Genomic DNA, 21011 nt, shown 5'->3' with positions numbered 1-21011 from the left:
TGAGAAAACATTCACTGTTCAAACAATCAGTTGTAAATAAATACATTATGCATCACAGCAAGCAGCCAAGTTTGTAATTTTCATCAACATAGTGCATACAACATCAAATCTGATAACAATGATAACTGTCGATAACTATAATGATAATGGCAAGATTTGAGCAGAAGCAATATAATTTACAATCAGTGCATGCTCTAAGCATAATGACATTCATGTCCTCACCTTGTCTTACATGTCATGTGACACTGGGTGACGGTGCACTCCAGAAACAGCGAAGAATAAAATAAACTGCTTTTGTAAACAGTATTGCAACAACAGATGAAACACTTAGAGACATTAAATTATTTAACATTATATTTTGGCACTGAATTTTCATTACATATATAATGAAAATATATAACCTCCCACCACCGTGTATAAGTGTATATATGAGGTTTATATATATATTTATATATAGTTTAGTATATATATCAACCTCAATCAATATTAAGTCAAATATTTACATTCAATTTCTGTGTTTGTTTGTGTGTGTGTGTGTGTGTGTGTGTGTGTGTGTGTGTGTGTGTGTGTGTGTGTGTGTAAATGGGTGTGTTACACAGAGAGAAAATGACGGTGGTGATCAAACTTTTGTCATGATTGAAATTAAAGTATTCTTCCCTTTTACTGTAACACTTTGTATAATGAATCAGTGTAAGGATGAAAGTAAAACATTCAGTGTGTATGCTTTTGACTTCTGACAGTTACAAATAAAGTATTGCCAAGTTCTCTGATGTTTTGGCCTCATAACAATTTAACTTAATAAATAAATACATTTGAACAACACCCTTTTACACTTAACCTATGCCTCCCACACTGCTATTTTTTCCCTTTGTTATCCATTTCTTACCCGTCATAAGGCACCAGTCCTAGTGATACAGACAGTTGGACTGTGAAGTAGGACCCACATTTGGCAAATCACCACATCAGTGCAACAAATCAGAATAAAGCACTTCCACAAACTGATAAACCAGAGATACCGTGACGGTAAACAGAAACAAGTTAGAAAATAATGATAAAAGGGGAGTGAGGCCTTATAATACTTAGACATTTCTCGTCCAAAAGAATTGAATCTTTCTGTGGTTATCAACTCTCACCGAGACGTCTTCTCCTCTAAATTGATACTTCATACTCCCGTGTGTCCTGTGGGATTAAGAAATAAATCAGTAAAACAATTATTTAAGACTTATTTTTAGTTTGGATGTAGACAAATACAAATAACAAAGTTGATAAGGCTAGAAAACATGTTAAGCATCAGCCTTATACTTACACCTGCCTCATAAAGAGGGTTGTTGAAGTCGGACTCGACTGTGATTGGACTGTAGGAGTGTGTGTGAGACAGAGACTTCCAGAAGAGCGGCTTCCACTCTAGTCTGCAGATGCTGTGAGGGGAACAACTTTAATTACATATAGAAACGTTTCTACAATCTTGTAAAGTGAGTTGAATCAAAGTAAAAGCAGTACTTACTTCGTATAGTACATGTAAATTCCTCCGATCAGCAGGATGACCAGGATTATTGGCAGAATTATTGCCAAAGCAATGTTCTCACTCAGGATCTGATGGGACGGCTCGAAAGACTGGGACACTGTGGAATAGTCAAAGAGTTAACACAAAATTAAGATTTTTTACTAACTGTGATGTATTTATGCTCACAGTGCTCTATTGATTTGGATAAGTTAAGAAAATATAAACCTTTAAAAAGAGGCTGCTAAATCTGAAGAAACTCTCAGTTTTGGAGCGCCAAAGAGCTCTCACACTTCACTTGTATAATCTAAATTGGGGAACTGAGATAGATGCCTCAGAGAAATAGAATTTGACTGATGTCAGTTGTTATATAACATTTTATTTAATGCTGTAAAGGTGTTGTGTGTCTTTGCAAGTGACTGACTGACTGAAAAAAACACAGCAAGTGTATTTGGTCGCTCATACAAGAGTGTATTTCTGCTATTAACAAATTATAAGATGATACATAATACTTATTTAAAGGAGAATAACACTGTCCCAGTGTACAAAAATTTAAAAAATGGGTTACTTTACATAGCAGCATCTATTATACTGTGGTTTTTAATAGCACCAGAGGGTGGCTAAGTAGGGAATTTATATTCTAAATATAATAGCTTAAAGTATGATTTATAAAGAACACATCAAAAAAATAAATCACCTTCTAATTTATGATCATCCAAAAGCTCCTCATATGCCACTGTGTGAAAGGAGGAAAGAGAAGTAAAAGATGTTCATGGGGAAGTCCTTAAGGATGTCATTAACACACAGAATTTGTATTCAGATTTATCTTGCTTTAATAAAAAAAGTCATGCAAGAGGATAAAACATTTAGAACAGCCCTTGAGCTTAAACATGGTTAAAGACAGCTAATATTAAAAACATAACCTCATTCATTCATATCTGGACCGTTGAATGAGATGCTCCTGTTTTGTTCCTCAACATTGCTCAAACAAACTCCGAACACAATCACAATCTTTACCTTTGCAGAATGGCGGTGGGCTGTTCCACTGAGAGGGGTGGCCGGGTACACAGCTGATAATGACCTCGCCGATGAGTTCGTAGCCCTCATAACAGAAGAAACGCAGAGTCTCTCCTGCCTGGTAGTTATGCTTGTACAAGGTTTGGTAACCATTGTCAGGGACGCCAGGGTTTGGGCATGGGTCATATTTTACTGTTAAAGCAAAACAAACCGTAGTCATATATTTGCAGTTTTTAGCAGGTATAAGCGCCATAAACAGAAGAAGTAAAGGAAAAAGACTCACAGACACACTTGGGGCTGCGGTCGCTCCATTTGGGGGTGCCGGTGTCTCGTCCGTGGCAGGAGATCTGGCTTGGACCCTCCAGCTGATAACCCTGGTTACAAGAGAAACGAACAACTGTCCCCACTGCAAAACCGGCCTCGGGACGCACTGAGCGTGCTCCGTTTACCACCTCTCCTGGGTCTGGACACTGCTGGACTGTGGGGGACATGGTGGGAAATTTAGTTATAAGCAATGAACAGATTCTCTTTCTCCAAACGTGCTAAAGACCATCTACTGTATACACCGACTCTGGATAATAACCCCATACTATCCCACTTCAAACAATCCAAACTATTCCTTTAATGAGTTAAAGGAAAATACCTCCCACTTCTTGCCTCACCTTTGACACACGTAGGAGGACTGCTGCTCCAGGAGAGGTCCCACTGGCAGGTAATGATGTCCGATCCACTGATGTCGTACCCCGGTTGGCACTGATAGGTCAGCACACTTCCTCTCAAGGGGGACGAGTGGGACGAGCTGATCCAGCCAAAGTCGATTTGAGGGAGAGTTGGGCAGGTGTCGTTTGGCTCAACCTCTGCAGGACAGACACACAGCAAGGAAAGACATTTAAACCCTCATGATCTTCAGAAGACCCTATCTTCTCACTGTGACAATGAACAATGAAACATGTTTCTTTAGGATGGTACTTACCACGATAATGAATGAGGAATCCCTGACTCAGGATGAAACTGGAATCATCGGGGTCGCTCTGAAACTGGATGGTGACTTCTGAACCCACGGACGAGACCTGGAAACGCTCCTTGGATCCCAGGTATTGTCCCATCACATGGGACGTGAGGTCATGCCCGTCAAAAACGGTCAGCACATCAGTTTGGCGGATATTCAAACTTTAAGAAGAAAGACAAGAATAAAAAAGAGAAATTAGGTTTCAATTATTAAATGTTGTGGTATCTACCTTTCTTTTTCAGGTAGAATTAACATATGCACTATAGATGTTCAGTATAATCTATGAGCTTTTAGGCTTAGTCAGTATATCAATTCAGCAAAATTAGAAATGAAAAGTCCGGACGTGAAGGGATTATGTGATGATATATGCAGGTGTTCAGATTTTATGCAACATAAGTAACATTTATTCAATTTAGATTTACATTCAGCACATAAATCAAACATGGTTGGTAATTTCTTGCTTGCAAACAACTCAAATTAGCCATACTCACATCTGGACATCCAGTTCAATGCGTTTCTCCTCGTTGCCATGGATCTGCCATACACAGTCCATCCCTTTGGAGTAGCTCTGTGGCCAATCAGGAGACAGGATTGTGCCGGCCGACTCCGTCAGCTCCCCTCCGCACAGAGCTGCAGAGCAGAGGAGAGAGCGATGAATGGGCTGATGAAATAACAACAGAAGCTGGAAAAAGAAAAAGCAACTGGAGAAAAATCTATTATTCATGAACGAAGATAAGACACAGAAAAAGCATCAAGGAGAGATGATGAAGATTTCAGTGGGCACATAAGGAAGAGAGCTGTGCTGAAGAGTACATGGCATCATAAGAAAATACTTGTTTTATTAGCTAGTCTGTATGAATTATTCTGCAACTAAAGGCAGATCAATTAAAAAATATTATCATTTTGACACCATTGTCTTGTTACTTCGAGCAACCTGTCCTTGCAGAAATACAACACAAACAGCCAGGTAATTGTTCCAGTAGGGAGATGACAATTCCAAGGTGCAAATAACATCGATAGGAGCCAAATACAGCACTTCTATTTCCATACAAGCTCTTTCTCCTGTGAGTTGGGAGGATGCAGCAAAAAATCTCTATACGAAGCCCTCTTTAAAACTGAGGCAGGAAAATGCGAACACACAAATGGCCATCGGTTGTGGAGTAAGGATTGTTTTCATCAACAGAGATGGAATAAAACAGTGCATGAAAACAGTAGTATCGCACACACATTACCACAACATTTGTGAAAGATATTTCTTTTGGAGACAAAAATCATCACAACAGTGGGGCAGATATGAGCAGAATAAAATATTAACAATCACAAACGCAACAGCTGATGCCTCATTTCTAAACAGCTTCCACTCTGAGAGAACAGAATGAGTTACCAGCAGAAACGCTGCACAACATATGGCTTTCTGAATGTATTTCGCCGAGTTAAACTATAGCACCTGTGTTTTCAACCGCGTCTTTGACCCGGTGGAGTGTCTCTGCCAGTTTTATTTACAATCTCTCACTTGCTCTCGCTTTTCACAGCATGACAGCAGTTCAACAGATGACACAGTCAGCGCGGCTGCAGCTACAACATCTTGATGGTTCAATCACACTCAGCTATTTGAATATAAATGAATCAAATGACTTTCTCACTACATGCTCTAACTTAGAAAAACTCAGTGTTTTGGAGTTAAGGACAAGCACAATATTTCAATTTAGTTAAAGGGGCCCAGTCTGCTCTGATTGGTCAACCTCTTGGATATGTCCTGCCCCTTACATACATGCAATGTGCTAGAGCACTAGCCAATAGAAGGGTGAGTGATATATAATGATATCACATTGTCGCTGAAGTAAACAACTGGGGCCAACTGTGTGGGAGGGGAACTCCCTCAGACGAGAACTTTGGGATTTTAGCCATTGCAGACCATTTACATGCACCAACACTTTTACAACAATGCAGGAAAGGGAAAACCTCCAACAGCACAAAAGGGGCCTCTTTAAATCAAGTAGCCCAGAAACAAAAGACCTTCGTTTTCATTTACTTCTTGAAAACACAACCGGAGACCAATCCTGATTCTTACCTTTGCACACAGGCTCGCTGTCATTCCAGTGAGGATTGCTGGGTTCGACACACTCAATCGTCCCTGAACCTTGCTCCATCACAAAGCCTGGAGAGCAGGTGAAGGTAACAGTGGTGCCCAGCTGATATGTGATGTCGCTGCTGCTGAAATTTCCATGGGGCATGTAGGGCTCCCAGCAGTGTTCTTCATCGAAAGCTAAAATAAGACATACAAAGAAATTAGATTTGGTGCATGATCTGAAAAAAGTGTTTCCCTGTTCCCTGGTGCCCTTGCATAACTACCCCTTTAATTGAGAAGGAGAAAAGTGTGGCTTTTCACAATATTATACCCTTTTGGCTGGAAAAAGCCCAGGTGTAAGGCGCTAAAAGCTTAAGTAGTGAGCATCTCCAAAGCCTAAAATAAATCCCACTGAAGTGTGGGCAGACTGAGAGCACTTATGGGGCTCATCATGGGCCGCTAAAGCAAAACAACACATTAATGAGAAGAAAGCCTTGGTATTCCAGACCGTCCTTAAAATGTAATTCTCACTTCAAACATAATACTTATTAAATATCTACATGAATTATGTATAATTTATAAAGCGATCCCTCTTCCAGGATGTACAGACATGCAAAGATGTTGTGTATATAGAATAAAAAGATAATAAAATCGCATTAAAGACAATCATAAAAATGATAAACTTCCACAATGGTTTTAGAGATTTAAAATAACCAGTAACAATTGACACGTCGCCTTTTCAATTCCTTTAAAGAGTAGATTATGGTTTATAGAAGAATCGGAGGATGAAACCCTCTTTATTAGTCACATACTGTACATGCACACAGCAGGTCACACACAGTGAAATTGGTCTTCTGCATTTAACCCATCCTAGCACTAGGAGCAGTGGGCAGCTATTGTGCAGCGCCCGGGGAGCAATGGGGAGGGGGGATTGGAGGTGTCCGGTGCCTTGCTCAAGGGCACCACAGCAGGGCATAGGAGGTGAACTGGGACCTCTCCAAGTATCAGTCCACTTTCCATATTTCAAGTCTGTTCGGGGACTTGAACCGGCGACCCTACGATTCCCAGTCCAAGCCCCTCTTACTGAGCCACTGCTGGACACAATGTATTGTCAGGAGTGGGATAAAAAAACGAACTTGTTTATAATAACAAGTATACTGAACTAGGTTTTATATATGAAAAAATATTGAGGTTAGGAGGACGTGTGTTTTCTCTCAGACTCTCGGCTCACCCTCGTATCGCAGCGCCAGGAGCAGAGGGATGGAGGAAGAGTCGGCGGTGAGCTCCAGGTAAAGCGTGGAGCTCTCACTCAGCAGCCCACGCTCCGGGACATCATCCAGGTCTGAGTCAAAGAGCGGTGCAGACAGGGAACTGTTTCCACTGCGCACTATTAACCTGAAAGGAAAACCCCACAAAGAAACCCAACGTTACGATGAAGAGATAGGGTTATAATCAGTGTGTCAATAAGTGTAGCATAAATGTGCTCGAGTAGCAGATTAAAGAGAATCAACATTAAAAACAACTTTATTGTTAATCAATAGTCGCTAACCCTAAATCCAGAGTAAAAAAAACAAACGGATTCTGTGATACACAAAGTAGTGGAAACACAAACTTACTTATCATCCTCTTCATCCAGCGCGATCCTCTCAAAGTGTAGGTGGAGTTTGTGCCCCTCTTTGGCTTCTATCAGCCAGTGGCAGCTCAGGTTATTTCCATTGCTGTGGTTGCTGACAGATGGAGGGGGTGGAGACAGAATCCGGCCGACTGTTGCATTACGTATCCACCCTCCACATGACACAGCTGAGGAAAATAGAATCCCACAAATCACTCTCCAAAAGTCAACACTTTATCAACCAATCAAACAATCAAATGTTATTCATAAAGCTACATATCACAAATTACATGTTGGTCTCAGGCAAGGAAAAACTCCTAGAGACACCGCAGGAGAGCAACAAAGGAGGGATCCCTCTCTCAGGATGGACAGACATGCCATATATGTTGTAAATATAGACTGAAAGAGAAAATAAATAACAACATGGACAGTCCCAGACTCAAAAATGATAATGTGAACACATATAAAAAAGATGCATCCAGGGGGATGTCAAGAATCCCCCAGGTGACGCTAAAAATAAGGTTGGCGTCAGGCAAGACTATGGTAACAGGTGACTCATAATTCAGATGTAACCTCTAACACTAGCAACCTGCCAGGTGAGAGACACACAAACTCTAGGTGTGATGCCCCGGGTGCTGAGTTAGTAACGTGTCCAGTGTTGTATGTAAATTAGTTTACTGACCGACACATTGTGGCTCAGAGGTGCTCCAGTGAGGTTGTGTTGTGTTGACACAAGTAGACACCTCATGGCCGCGAACCTGGAAACCTGGATCACAGTGGAAGTGTGCCTGGCCTCCGGGGTGGATATCCGTCACTGTCACTCCGCCTTTCTCAGGAGACTGAGGAAACGGGCAGGACAGCAGGAAGGCTGTGGGGTGTGGATGAAACAGGAAGTAAATATTCTTAAATTTGAAAGGTACAAAGTTTACATATTTCCCCTCATGTTTTTTAACGTATTCTTCTTCTGGTGGATGTCTATTCTTTGCCCCGCTAGACTTATCATGCTGTCAGAACATAAACAAAAATGTTGACATGTTTTTCTTTCAGTTTACCTTTCATATTCTGTGAAATAATCAGCTAGATGTATCTTTTAATCTTGAGCCCTCTGCTCCCGTTCTGTTATGCTCCCACTTCACCACCATGTCTTTCCCAGGTGACTTGGCAGAGCAGGATCCATCTTCACTATTTCTTAATGTTCTCAATGTTTTTCATTTTGTAAAGCACTTTAAATCGCCTTGTGTTGAAAGGTGTTGCATAAATAAACTTGCCTTTTCATCATGGGTCCTCAGGGAAATGGAACCTTTTCTCTGTTGCTTTCTTAATTCTTGATTAAAAGTTGTTATTCATTTCTAATCTGTTTCTCCTTATTGAACTTAACCCACAGTAAAAAGCTCAGTGTAGCCTGAGGGCTCAGAAACACATTGAAGAATTAAGAAATTAGCTAGCTTTAAACTTAAGACTTAGCTAAATGTAAAAACAACTCCTTGGAATTTTCTCAGAGTGCACGTTTCTGTTCTGACTGTATCCATTGGCACATTTACTATGCTTTTATGCTTTGAAATATGCAGATATACAGGGCTTCAATTCCAACCATAAAAACGAGAGAAAGTAGATCCAAGGAACGACCTGTCACTTCTATTTTTATAATGAATCCAGAAGAGAAGGTTTACCTTGATAGTGGAGGCTGAACACGCCGTGGTTGGACTGTCGAAGGCTGCGATAGTGTATGAACACCTGATTGGTTGTGCTGCGAATCACCTGACCCTCCCTCATCAGGGTCTCATTGGCTAACAGCTCAGGTCCCAAACCTCCATGACCCATGATGGTCAGAGACTCTTTCTTAGACAGGTTCACCTTCCTCACCTGCAGGAATAAAAGAAGAAGTGCTGTAATGACATGTAACCTGTTAATTACAAAACACATATATTGTATATATATATATATATATATATATACACACAGCTTAGTCAAACTCATCACACACCTATAATACCTACAATAATGCACATTAAGAAAAACTAACGAGAAACACAAATAGAAAGTAAGCTATGTGAAATGGTCGTAATTTCTTTCAATAATAGGATGTATTATGTTTCCGTCTTCTAAGTCGTGTATGCCATAGCTTTAATTAGCTACATTTCACTTAATGGTGGAATAAGCTAGAAGTTAACACAGTAGAGCTTAATGACCATTTTCCTGCTGCAACATTATTACAGTTATAATTAGTGCACTCCTGTGTGATTACTGCTAATCTTTTTATTAATGCAGGAAACTACAGATAATTTACTTAGTCAAGGTACACCACCAACCCTGTCACCATTTATCAGACTGAAATTTTAAAATCCAGACCGTGTTTCCAAATCTGTATCTAATTTGACAGTTATCTGAGGTCACGTGAAATAATTAATGTATAGGTTTTTGTCTATCGAGATGAGTAATCGTGGATTTATAGGTGATAATGTACATTACCTGAATTTCCACTCCATATCCTGGATATACAGTAATGCTGTATGTGCATTCCAGAGGGGAAAAAGTTGAGGATGATGAAGCAGAATCTGGTGACTCGACAACATCCTCCATTGCTGACAAGGTCGCATTGCATTGAACTGTGAAAAGAGGGAAAGGGCAGGAGAAGAAAGAAGTACAAATGTCAACAAACATGTAAGTTTTTATAACAACAACACAAGTGAAAATTCAACTCTTGGAAGTTATGACAGATACTAGATGAATTTTCACAGACAGTGACAGGAGTTTTGAATCAAGGTGCAAAGTCAAGTCAACATGCATAAAGCTTAATGAACATTGTGGGATTAAAATCAACTCAATTCCCCCCCTTAGAGCTTGTCACAACCGGAATACAGAGAGGAAAGGTCCGTCAACTTCTCCTGTATTTCATGGCACAGACATGCCACTACTATATCTTTGCCACAAACCTTTCTGCAGGCTAGATGACCTGATGTTTTGTTTGGATGAGGACTTGTGGGAGTTCTTTTAGCCCTCAGTTATGTGAAGATGGTGAGCGAAGTTACAACTCGTTTACTGAACTGTGTGAACTGTTTGGCCACCGATTCTCCAAGATGCGTCCTACACCCCTGACGATCTGTGTTGCATTAACCAGGAAGTTATGAAGGATAAGTAGTCAAATATGCAAAGAAGCACCATTCCTGGTGCTCCTTGCTAACAGTTCTACATTATTGAGGGGTACTACTGACGTTAGGGTGCAGACAGGTAGCACATAGCTCTCTTTCTGCGGGCAGGTGATGCTTGAGAGGACAAACTTGATCCTGGAAGCAATTTTGCTTAATGCTGACAATAATTTTATCCATACTGGTCAGATTCTGCTCGTCTGGTTTCTTTATTATTATCATCAAACAACTATCACTGTGTTTCTGGTGTGCATTTAATAAATCTACTGGTTAATTTACAATTATAAAGGCAGTCAACAATAGCATACTTAGAAGAGTTTTTTTATGGTCTTCTTTGGTGTGCATAAGTCAATGTAGTTGACAATTTGGTTGTATGCTTTTCATTTTGTGTGAAATTGTAAAACTTAAAGGAATACTTGATACTAAGCGCGTTTCGTGAGGTTACTTGGCCTGGATCTTTGAGCTACAAATTCTAATCAGATCATCCTTGAGTAAAGTGGATGTTTGTGCTAAATAATGTCCTCACAGTGTTTCTGAGAAACTGCATTCACAACAATGGGATGCACAGGTCATGATTTACTCCCAAAGTCCCACATTTGGTTGAATGTGACAGACAGACGGATAAACAGATTGACTGACAGATAGCCCAAAACATAATGCCTCTGGCCTCAGCTGACTCTGGCTCAGATGCATAAAAAAACACATTTATGTTGATCTCTTTCATGTAGGTCAGTGTTAACAGTAGTAGCTGGGTAACCAGTGACAAATCCCTACTGTGCAAATCATCACAGTACCAAATGGATAAAGGGAAACATCACTGAGCTCCAGGAAAATCTCATATCCGGCTGAAAACATGATCACAAAGCAAGTCAGGTGATAGCACTTCTGTTATCCTGCTCTGAACTTTTTTGAAGTTTTCTGAAAGTTGTAACAAAAGGTAAATTCATCTATTACTGTATTTTGGGTTGGAGCTTGAATGGGAACACATGAAAATGCTAGTATGCTACACCTGCAGGACATTTATGATAAGACTGTTTGGTTGAAAGGTTATAAAATAAATGACCAGCAAGCCTTACTACACAGACACATTTCTCTTTATTGAAAAAAACAACTTGGCTGAATCCTGGGGCCATTTTATTGCTAAAAGTGAGTTGGTTTGTCCTGCAGCGTTGGAACTAGTCTGCGGCTTTTTGGCAAATTCAGCATGTTGGACACGTGTCAGATCCTGGCATTGAAAAAAATCAGTTTTGGAATATTCAGCTTTAGCAAATCAGTTCACAAGAGATAAAAAATGATATCAGAAAGACAAGCTAACGACTGAAGTCGAGTAGAGCCTTTAACTTTTATCCTTTCTGTCTAGATATTGTGGAGTAGCTCAGCCTATAAAATGTTTTCATATTTGCCCAATACATCCACATGATTTATGTGCGGCAGGGTGCTGCACATATCTTCCTCGTCTTCGGGCTTGTAGGACTGGGAAATTCAATCCAAGCCTTATAATAACAACCTGGTTTATGTTCACTAAGTGGCAGCATGTAGTTCTATGTAACAGTACACTGATTAAATTGGGTAAATGAAATGTAATTCAAAACCAGTAAGCTAAGTACTGCCTTGGGTGAAGCTGTGGTGTATCTGATTGCTACGCATTCAATTATTGTATTGACCATATGAATGAAACTGTTGCAATGCTTTGATACAATCAAATTATTGACCACCTCTTGTAATACAAATGGCCTCTAGAGAGGGAACGGTTTTCCAGTGCAATTGGCTAACAACGAACAGGCACAGAAAAAAAGTGAACGGCAAAGAAGAGAAAAACAAACTTGAGATTTTTCATTGATAGGACGGACAGAGAGTTTGGTCGAACTGACAATGCTTAGCAATTACGCATTGGATTAAATGACAATTCTGGAACCTCTCTTCAACTGTTTAAGATGAAGAGGAGAAACTAGCAGTTGAAGTTGTTTTCAGAAAAGTTTAAGGAATAGTTTAAAATTTGCTGAATAACTTTCTTGCCGAGAATTAGATGTGAAAATGACACTACTTCAACTTCTCGGCAGGAAATACATTTAAACCGAGTAAAACAACTAGCACTGCTTTGTCTAAAGGTACAAAATAATCTATATATTTTTAAAGTAAGATATATTTTATGGTGGGGTTGTATGTTGGACAATTACTTGGACCAGTAGGCCTAATTTCCTGGTAAAGCAGCGTATAAATAGTCAAGCACATGTACCCCCTGTTAAACTGTAAGTTGTGCCACACACACACACACACACACACACACACACACACACACACACACACACACACACACACACACACACACACACACACACACACACACACACACACACACACACACACACACACACACACACACACACACACACACACACACCTACCTACCTGAGTGATCATTCATTTCAAATGACATTTCTCTCCCAACATTTGGTGTAAACCAGCTAACCCACCTCCCACGTGCTCAATCGCATTTCCTCAACCCTCATTTGCAGCCCTTAATGTAATGGTGTCTTTTATTTCATGACCAGAATGACTAAGAGCTCTCATCCACCTGCAGTGAGAGCACCACAGGCACCCCCACCACAGGAGACGCCGTAGTGTTGTCGTACTTAACTCCATTTCTGACAAGGATGCTGCCGTTCTGTTCTTCATCCTTCCCATTATTATTCTTGTCATGATGGCATTGTTGACTGACTGATTTGTCAAATTAATTCTCCCTATGATATTAGGCCAGTAGCAGTGCTGATATTAGTATTAATGGCTTCACCTGGTTGCTCTTTACTCAGCCAGTAAGTTGTTTTCATGCTCACAGATTAAGTCTAATTTGTTTGTTGCAATAACAATGAAAATACATATTTACACTGTATTGTCAATCTTGATTCAGAACTTTTCGTGTAAAAATGTGAACAAAGAGAACACGAATAGCAAATCTATCACGTAATAAGGGCCAAATAAAGTCCCCCTCGTACGCTTCAGATCTCACTGGTTTCACGCATCAAAATATTTTCAAGAGCCATCTGATTAACTCTGAACATTTTGCCCTTTTTGACTGATATAGCCCAAGCTATAAAATACTGTAGCAATGACGATTTTTAGTTAACATTTATAGTAAAGTTCATGTCATCATTAGTCAGATGCATGCTATAGAATTCCTGAATTATTTGGATTTAATGGCAAAGGTTGATCCCTTTGTGCTGTACTTTCAAGTTTCACCATATGTATGTTACTATTTCTGGTGCCAAGTCAAAGATGCACATGTCTATGAATGAGTTTTTACTGATGGTGCACATCTGGCCCAGTCATCTCACAGCAGATATGGTAGGCCAAACTTTAGAATCAAGCATTTAAGATGTCACGTAACAGAGTGGCAATTTTTCTTCAACCACTAAAGTACATTCAGATCTCTTTCTTTTATGACTTGTTACATTGACTGTCAACACCTTCTTGTTACTTTTTTAAAAGGGTGCAGAGAAGAGCAGTAATTGTAAGCGTGATGGGAAGCAAAGAGATTCAGTGAGAATTTGTTAACGATGCCAGCGCAACAACAATCTTATCAGCTCTAAAGCCACACGTTTAAGGTGGACATTTTGTTCAAAGATTTTTTTAACATTGCTGTAACAGAAACCTATCAACAAGCCTGAATAAAACAACACAGATTGAGGGGAAGCAAAGTGTTATGCAGGTACCTGGCATGTGCATTGTTGTTATGGTAGTGGTGGTGATCAGAGTAGTGGTTGTCTCCTCCTCCATGGGCAGTGAGGACATGGGGGTCCTTGATCCGGTCTGGCTGGCAGCAGAAGAGGAGCTGAAAGCTGTGGTGAGCAGCCCCGGGGATATGACTGTTGCTGTCGACTCGCTCTGCCCAAGCCCTGGCACAGCCTGTGTCGGGTTGGTGGTCGTACCTGCAGAGTCCAAAGGGTTCAATTCAATGTGAGTTATTTGCAATCATCACTCAACCATGTAGTGCTTCAGGTGCATTAGGCCTATAAAGCTGTAAAGGCCTGTGTTAATGTACCTGTGCTTGCAGAAGCCTCTCCTAAGTATTCCTTACTCTGCAGGGCAGCATGGATCAGGTCACCCAGAGGGTAAGACTCAGGGGTTGATGTTGGTGGTGTGTCAGGCTCAGGAGTCATGAAGCTCATACCTGAAATAGCCAGGAACAATTATTGCCTTTGTAGTTTGCAACAGCATAATCAGCTGTAACACGCCAAGCAAATGCTGTTTTTGTAGATGTAATGCAATAGTCAATGATTGGATAGGAACATCAAAGGTGCATGCTTAGAGAACACACACAAACACACACACACACACACACACACACACACACACACACACACACACACACACACACACACACACACACACACACACACACACACACACACACACACACACACACACACACACACACACACACACACACACACACACTTACCTGAAACTAGGTGGATCATGGTGACAGAAAGCATCACAGCAAAGCGTGTGAACCCCATTGCTTTGAATGAAACGGAACTGTCTGAAAATGTTAAAGAGAGCAGTTTTGTAGCAGGTTAGCATATGATTGTCATATTGTAAATAGAAAAATAACTGCATATTGTCTGTGATGTAATCGCTCTTTGGTAAAATATAATAACTGCAAGGGGGCATGGGAAATAGTCATTGCTGACTGGACTACACATTTTTTGTCATATCACTGAAAACACACTCGCCATTCAGGCACAGGGCATATGTTTACATCACACAGGCCACAATGCTTCGAATTGAAGGATCATTGGGATGTGATACTTTAAATCCCAGCCCCATCAATCTGAAAAATACACAATCTCATTCATACGTTATATAAACGAAAATGACAAAAAAAGACCAGATACATATCACACGGACTAATGTTAAATATTCATCCTCCCCCTGCACATCCAAATCTGCAGTAACATACCCTAAAATGCGCTATTCCAAAATCCAACCGCAGGTAGACTATAAACCTAATTATATAATCAACCTGTCAATGGTAATGTGTCAAAAATCACCACCGCTGTTATTCGAGGCGTTTCCTCGGTGAAAATGCCAGCCTGGTGTGTGACAAAATGATGGGGCTAAACGAGGCAGCATCACTCGCACCTCCCCCGGCCCTCTTTGTGCGGAGGACGATTTTTGGCATCAGTCACCACCACTGTGAGACCGACAACCATCTCAGCTACATTCTAAAGCTGCCAGCGTCTTACCTTTGTCTGCCAGGCTGCGTAAGTGTTCTTCTTCTTGCACTGTACCCTCTTGCTTTAGGCCCCGATAACACGGCGGGGTTTGTACTGGTGAGATGCCCCTAGCTGGTTACCGTGTGGTTGACGCATTCGGCTATGATGTGAGGGCATTCGTGTTGAAGCTTCAGGTGCGCCCTAGCGGATGCACGCGGTAACTGCAGCGGCGCGCGGGAGATATCCACATTTTCTCAGTGAGCGCTGGAGAAGCTGTCCACCAGCACGGTGCTGAAGTGTGTCCGACACATCGCTGCACGGTGCACCAAGGTAATCAGACAGATGTGAGAGGCGGCATGCAAGGGGTAAATCGTGTATGTTTGCTCCTTTAAAAAGGACTGCATGTGCCATACACAGTATGCATGGCGAACATGTGTGTGCCGCGGTTTCATGTAATGGGTGGATGTTTGCGCTAACATAGGATGCGGACATTGTACATGAATCAGCTGAGCTGCGGGGGCTGGCGCAGAGCAAAGTAGCAAAATGAATGTACAAAAATGCACAAAAAAACGACCCTAGTTCATGATTTATGAGAAATCTTTAGCATGCGTAGCTTAAAGAATCACCACATAGAACACAATTGATGCAACTACAAAACGAATTTGTTGAGAAAAAGAGCCCTCCCACTTAAAACACACACACACACACACACACACACACACACACACACACACACACACACACACACACACACACACACACACACACACACACACACACACACACACACACACACACACACACACACACACACACACACACACACACACACACACACACACACACAGTCTACGATGCTCACAGAACATCCTGGTCTGCTCTGTTATCTGCTTATTTTGATATTGTTATTTATGAATAAACAGTTGTAGCTGATAAACAACTTACATAAAACCAGAATGCTACATTTGGTCCACTTTGGCACTGCTGACAAACTCAAATAAGTATCCAAGTCATGAGTGTACATTTTGACTGCACTTTACATTCAAGTAGACATACAATATATTTGTTTACTACCAATGTGGTTTTAATACATTTACAGCTGAAAGTAAATTGATAGAGACAGATGTTTCTACTTTTAGGAAAGAGAGTACTATACATATCATTTCATTGACTGTGTTCACAATGCAAAAGTCATAGTAAGACACAAGTTAAGGTGATGACAATATTTTTGGGGAAGTTAAGCAGATATGCAACCAAGCCTGGGATTTCATCCAGGTTTAATTGTTTACATTGTAGACCCAATGTTGCAAAGTAGGATACAAGAAATATAAGGAATTTGAAATGAAAGAAACATAAATTGAATCTGAATTAGCCACTAACACTGTCTAGATGGAAAGCCATGGCATGACTTCAGAATTTTTACTATAATTTCACAAAGATGTCTTTGGATTGTAAAAATCACTTAACACTGTTGTTTATATTATGTTGACTAAACGAATAATACCACTTATTGGAAACATCACCTTCAAGGCTAATAGTTTGGGACGTTTAAAGTCTGGAGTGACCAAAGGAAATGGTTCCAGACCAATCAAATCTATATAAAATGTATATTTGACTGATGTTTAGTCTGAGAAGATTGCATTGCACTGCCATTCAAACAAGGATTGCCTAATCTCTTGGTCTGTGTCTGTTTCATTATCTTAGATTCTCACACATTGAAAGGATGGACTGGTCAATGAACACGCTGCCCGTGCCTCCGTACGCCGAGCTGGGTGTCCATTCACTGAGTGGCCTCCTGTGGACTCTGCTGCTTCTCTTCCTGTGGCACTGCTATCGGATGGGCTCCGACCTGCCAATCCCAGGTCACGCACATGCCGGAAAGCTTAAATCAGGCTCAAGGCGGTCCATGATGTCCCGTGGCGGTAGCTGTGCTGGAACAAAGTGTAATGCAAGATCCAAGCTGTTGAGAAGTGATCAAATTACTCCCTTTATTTCCATGGAAACTGAGGAGGATGAAGAGCAGGGACAAGGCTACCTCACCCCAGTGCTGAGTCATGCCTTGTTCCCTGCTCAGGCATCTGCAGAAGCCCAGAAACTGTATGCAGCACTGCAAGAGTATGCCAAGCGCTACAGTTGGGTGGGCATGGGCCGCATTCATAAGGGCCTCCGTGAGCAGGTACAAGTTTAATCCATGCATGTGTGTCAAATGTATTCAATATTATATCCCATGAAATTGAACATGTTGTCAAAGCATGTTTAATCTTTTGTAAAAGCATCGTAACACCTCATTTGGAAGTGCTTTTGTGTGAAGGGTAAACAGCGGAAAAAGGAAACATTGTGAATCATTGATTTCCTTTTTGCTGTCGCTTCAGGTCAGACTGAACGATCACTCTGCTATACAGAAGCCTCATCTCTTCTTCTTGCCAGATGTCCCAAGTGTTCCTTTCTTCCCAAGAGATGCTCATCGGCATGACATTGAGGTCTTGGAAGCCAACTACTCTGTAATCTTGGCTGAATTCAAGGCTGTATACCAGCGGGGCATCGACTCAAAGCTAGGCTGGACCTGTCTGGGACCAAAGGTACGCAACTCAAATAAAAAAAACCCACTAACATCCTATGTATGAAAATGATTGCAAGCGGACAAAATATTGTCAGCAGAAATGACACTACCACAATGTGGTTAAGTATCCAATTTGTCATTTAATAAAAAACAAACAAATGCTTGCTAAATCCGGACCTTAATATAGTATAGTTGTATGCTCTTGACACTTTTTGGATTAGTTTTCTAATTTGTCAACCACAACACAGATGGTTCAATCCTTAATTCGGTGTTAGGAACATGACTGAAACACTAGGACTCAAATGCAAAAGTCAACACTAAGTTTGAAAATTCTAAAAAGGTCTTTCCTTCAAGTGAAAACAAAGTACAACCAGAAATCACTCATAAAGAGGCTAACTGAAAAAACAATAACAACTGAATTACTTGGCTGTCGATTATAACTTGTGGTAAAAATCGCTTGCTCGACGACACAAGACGAACTGGCACAGGACAAAGGGAGACGAGGACTATATATACAAGAGGTAAAGGAACACAGGTGACAACAATCAAGGGAGGGGCTGACATCACAAAGGTGGGAAAAAACACAAAGGCAGGAAGGGCTCTGAAACAAGAGGGAAAAATAAAACACAAAGTGCAATGACAGGACAAGACTAGACATGAATGACTGTAATTTGACAAGTGAACAATGAGACTTGACTAACAATAATCCAACATGGACTATAAACTTTACATATAACATATAACTATGTTTATTCAATGTTAGTAGTCTTGTTGTGATCTCTATTAGATGTCAAGTTATGATATTTATGGAAGTATAGATTGGTTGAAGTATATCTGAGTCATAAAGCATGCCATTGTCTCTTTCAGGGCCAGGCAGTGTTTTCTCTATACAGCGCAGGTGTTTCTGTGGCAGGAAACTGTCGCTCCTGTCCCTGCACCTACCGGACTCTTCTCTCTCTGCGTACGTTCATAAGCAGCAACTCTTTGGGATCTGCTGGATTTTGGCTGTTAGGGCCCGGAGCCACATTGGGTACTTCATATGGACCCACTAATACGCGCCTACGTTGTCATCTTGGTGAGTAAAAAAATAAATCATTCTGGGTTTTTTTTCTGGATTTATTTTTAAATACTTAAGCTTTGTACACTGTGGTTCTTTGTGGGTTAGGGCTATTTTCTCCTCAACACATTTTGTTTGTTCCATCTGACGATAATCCTTTCCATTGTGAACACAGAGGGGACAATAGTGCATGACCTTCTTAGCCGATGGTAACCACAGTACTTCATTTTCCAAAGTTTAAACAGATGCCACTTTTGTAGGTCTGCAGACTCCCTCCCTGTGTGAGCTGGTGGTTGGAGGGGAGCCTCAGTGCTGGTCGGAGGGGCACTGCCTCCTGGTTGATGACTCGTTCCTCCACACCGTCTCCCACAAGGGTTAGTCAATCAGTACACATTTTTTAAATAAGCGCCTTTAGCATCATTTTTAATAGTTTTCTTATTATTAGTGGTGAATAAATATCAAAATGTAGAGTAATGCATGATTTATCACACAAAATAAGCAGCTTGTGAAATTTGTATTTGAGTGTCCTTTCGGTTATTAATATTTTGGTCTCAACAGTTGAACTATCAATTGTTTGACCCTTTCTGCAACCTATTGACCTAATATTGCATCTACCTCTATTTGTAAAGGGCCTCCAGATTCGGGACCCCGGGTCATTTTGAGTGTGGACCTCTGGCATCCAAATGTGGCTGCAGCAGAGAGACAAGCTTTGGACTTCATGTTCAACCCCGACCTCTGAATTTGCTCCTGCCAATAGCAGTATACAACAGGCAGGGATGCCTTGCCTTGCCCTGCTAGTTGTAGGTGATGCATCTCATTCCAGTCGATGAATCACTGTGTGTATCTGCCCTAAGAATTACACAAGCCATTTACCATGTGTACAAGTGGTGTTGGTTTAAGATCTACAACAGGAAGTGTGTATTATTATGGATGACGTTAGGCAGCGGTAAATGCTAGAAAGTTTTGCTGCAAACTAGGAGCTGACGTCACCTGAAAGAGCAATGAGATATTAGCTAAAAACAGCAGATCTGGTCTTATCGTAAATCTTTTCTTGACGTCATATGGTAGTGAATGCTATTTGCATGTGAAACCTATCTGTCCTGATCCCTGGACGCATGTACACAAGCACACGTTAGCATGGGATGCTTTCTGATTATCTATAGTTCAACCAAAAAACTGTGAAAACAAGAAAAACATCTCTACTTATTTTTGTATTCCAAAACGAATGCCAAACTTATGTTAACACACTGTGGTTATCTCTTATCTTCTTATTACTTCATATGCCTGTATGTTTTTATCTATACATCTCTTTTTCGTGGTTTGCCTGTGGTGCACACTTGTATGTCATGCAGACATCAGGTATTTTTGGAATCCAAAAAGCAAATAAATACCAAATGAATCAGTATTGACTGTGTGTATGAACAAGAGTAATACACTTTATGTGACTGAGTATGCATGCCGTGATTTCTGTTTTAAGATATTCAATTGTTTTCATTAGAGAAAAACAGCCTGTTTAATACTTGGATTGTTTAAAATAACACCATTCTCCATGGAAATGGCCAGAAGTGAATATACTTTTGGTTTAAAAACACTAACATATCAAACTTTCACATTCTGTTTGAGCTCTTAATGCTTTTTTTTGTGGTAATTTTTTCATTCAGCAGATGAGAATTAGAGTGATGATCTTGTCTTATCTGCCATCTGCTCATCTGAGGGTCCCATGATGAGGATTACAGAGACTGAACTAATCCAGCCCAGAGAGACAGATTATTCCTGAGATCGTTTATACGTGGTTGTATGATGTTGTTTCATTCCGTGTGATTTG

General features: G+C 40.7%; 2 protein-coding genes across 3 annotated transcripts; one reads left to right on the top strand and one right to left on the bottom strand.

Moving 5' to 3' along the window:
* Positions 1-509: 509 nt before the first annotated feature.
* sez6l2 (seizure related 6 homolog (mouse)-like 2) lies at positions 510-16088 on the bottom strand. Of its 2 annotated transcripts, none has more exons than XM_063903435.1 (19): positions 15600-16088; positions 14813-14893; positions 14393-14521; positions 14064-14279; positions 9677-9813; positions 8878-9070; positions 7890-8075; positions 7212-7395; positions 6827-6990; positions 5599-5793; positions 4019-4157; positions 3492-3688; positions 3181-3375; positions 2802-2996; positions 2519-2710; positions 2199-2237; positions 1505-1622; positions 1313-1418; positions 510-1179 (listed from the first exon to the last, which is right to left on the bottom strand). In XM_063903435.1, the coding sequence occupies exons 2-19, from the start codon at positions 14868-14870 to the stop codon at positions 1150-1152; spliced, it is 2673 nt and encodes an 890-aa protein (XP_063759505.1). In that variant the 5' UTR covers positions 14871-14893; positions 15600-16088; the 3' UTR covers positions 510-1149. The 2 variants fall into 2 exon arrangements, with proteins under 2 accessions (XP_063759505.1, XP_063759504.1); XM_063903434.1 differs by having other exon boundaries at positions 1307-1418; positions 15600-16083.
* Positions 15552-20993, top strand: asphd1 (aspartate beta-hydroxylase domain containing 1). Its single transcript, XM_063903436.1, has 6 exons — positions 15552-15899; positions 17274-17745; positions 17942-18148; positions 18997-19204; positions 19447-19560; positions 19816-20993. The coding sequence occupies exons 2-6, from the start codon at positions 17293-17295 to the stop codon at positions 19923-19925; spliced, it is 1092 nt and encodes a 363-aa protein (XP_063759506.1). The 5' UTR covers positions 15552-15899; positions 17274-17292; the 3' UTR covers positions 19926-20993.
* The last annotated feature ends 18 nt before the right edge of the window (positions 20994-21011 follow it).

This window comes from Eleginops maclovinus, chromosome 16 (assembly GCF_036324505.1).
Source record: "Eleginops maclovinus isolate JMC-PN-2008 ecotype Puerto Natales chromosome 16, JC_Emac_rtc_rv5, whole genome shotgun sequence".
NCBI lineage: Eukaryota > Metazoa > Chordata > Actinopteri > Perciformes > Eleginopidae > Eleginops > Eleginops maclovinus.
Note: the sequence above shows the minus strand (reverse complement) of the source record. Positions and strands in the feature narration are given on the sequence as shown.

Bases quoted from the DNA above. Each gene is read 5' to 3' on its own strand.
- sez6l2 (XM_063903434.1), bottom strand. From the start codon at position 14,870: ATGGGGTTCACACGCTTTGCTGTGATGCTTTCTGTCACCATGATCCAC. The intron at 4,158-5,598 runs GTAAGAATCAGG...TCTGCTCTGCAG, and splicing joins CAGCGAGCCTGTGTGCAAAG to CTCTGTGCGGAGGGGAGCTG. The intron at 2,997-3,180 runs GTGAGGCAAGAA...TGTCCCCCACAG, and splicing joins TCCTCCTACGTGTGTCAAAG to TCCAGCAGTGTCCAGACCCA.
- asphd1 (XM_063903436.1), top strand. From the start codon at position 17,293: ATGGACTGGTCAATGAACACGCTGCCCGTGCCTCCGTACGCCGAGCTG. The intron at 17,746-17,941 runs GTACAAGTTTAA...CTGTCGCTTCAG, and splicing joins ATAAGGGCCTCCGTGAGCAG to GTCAGACTGAACGATCACTC. The intron at 19,205-19,446 runs GTGAGTAAAAAA...CCACTTTTGTAG, and splicing joins GCGCCTACGTTGTCATCTTG to GTCTGCAGACTCCCTCCCTG.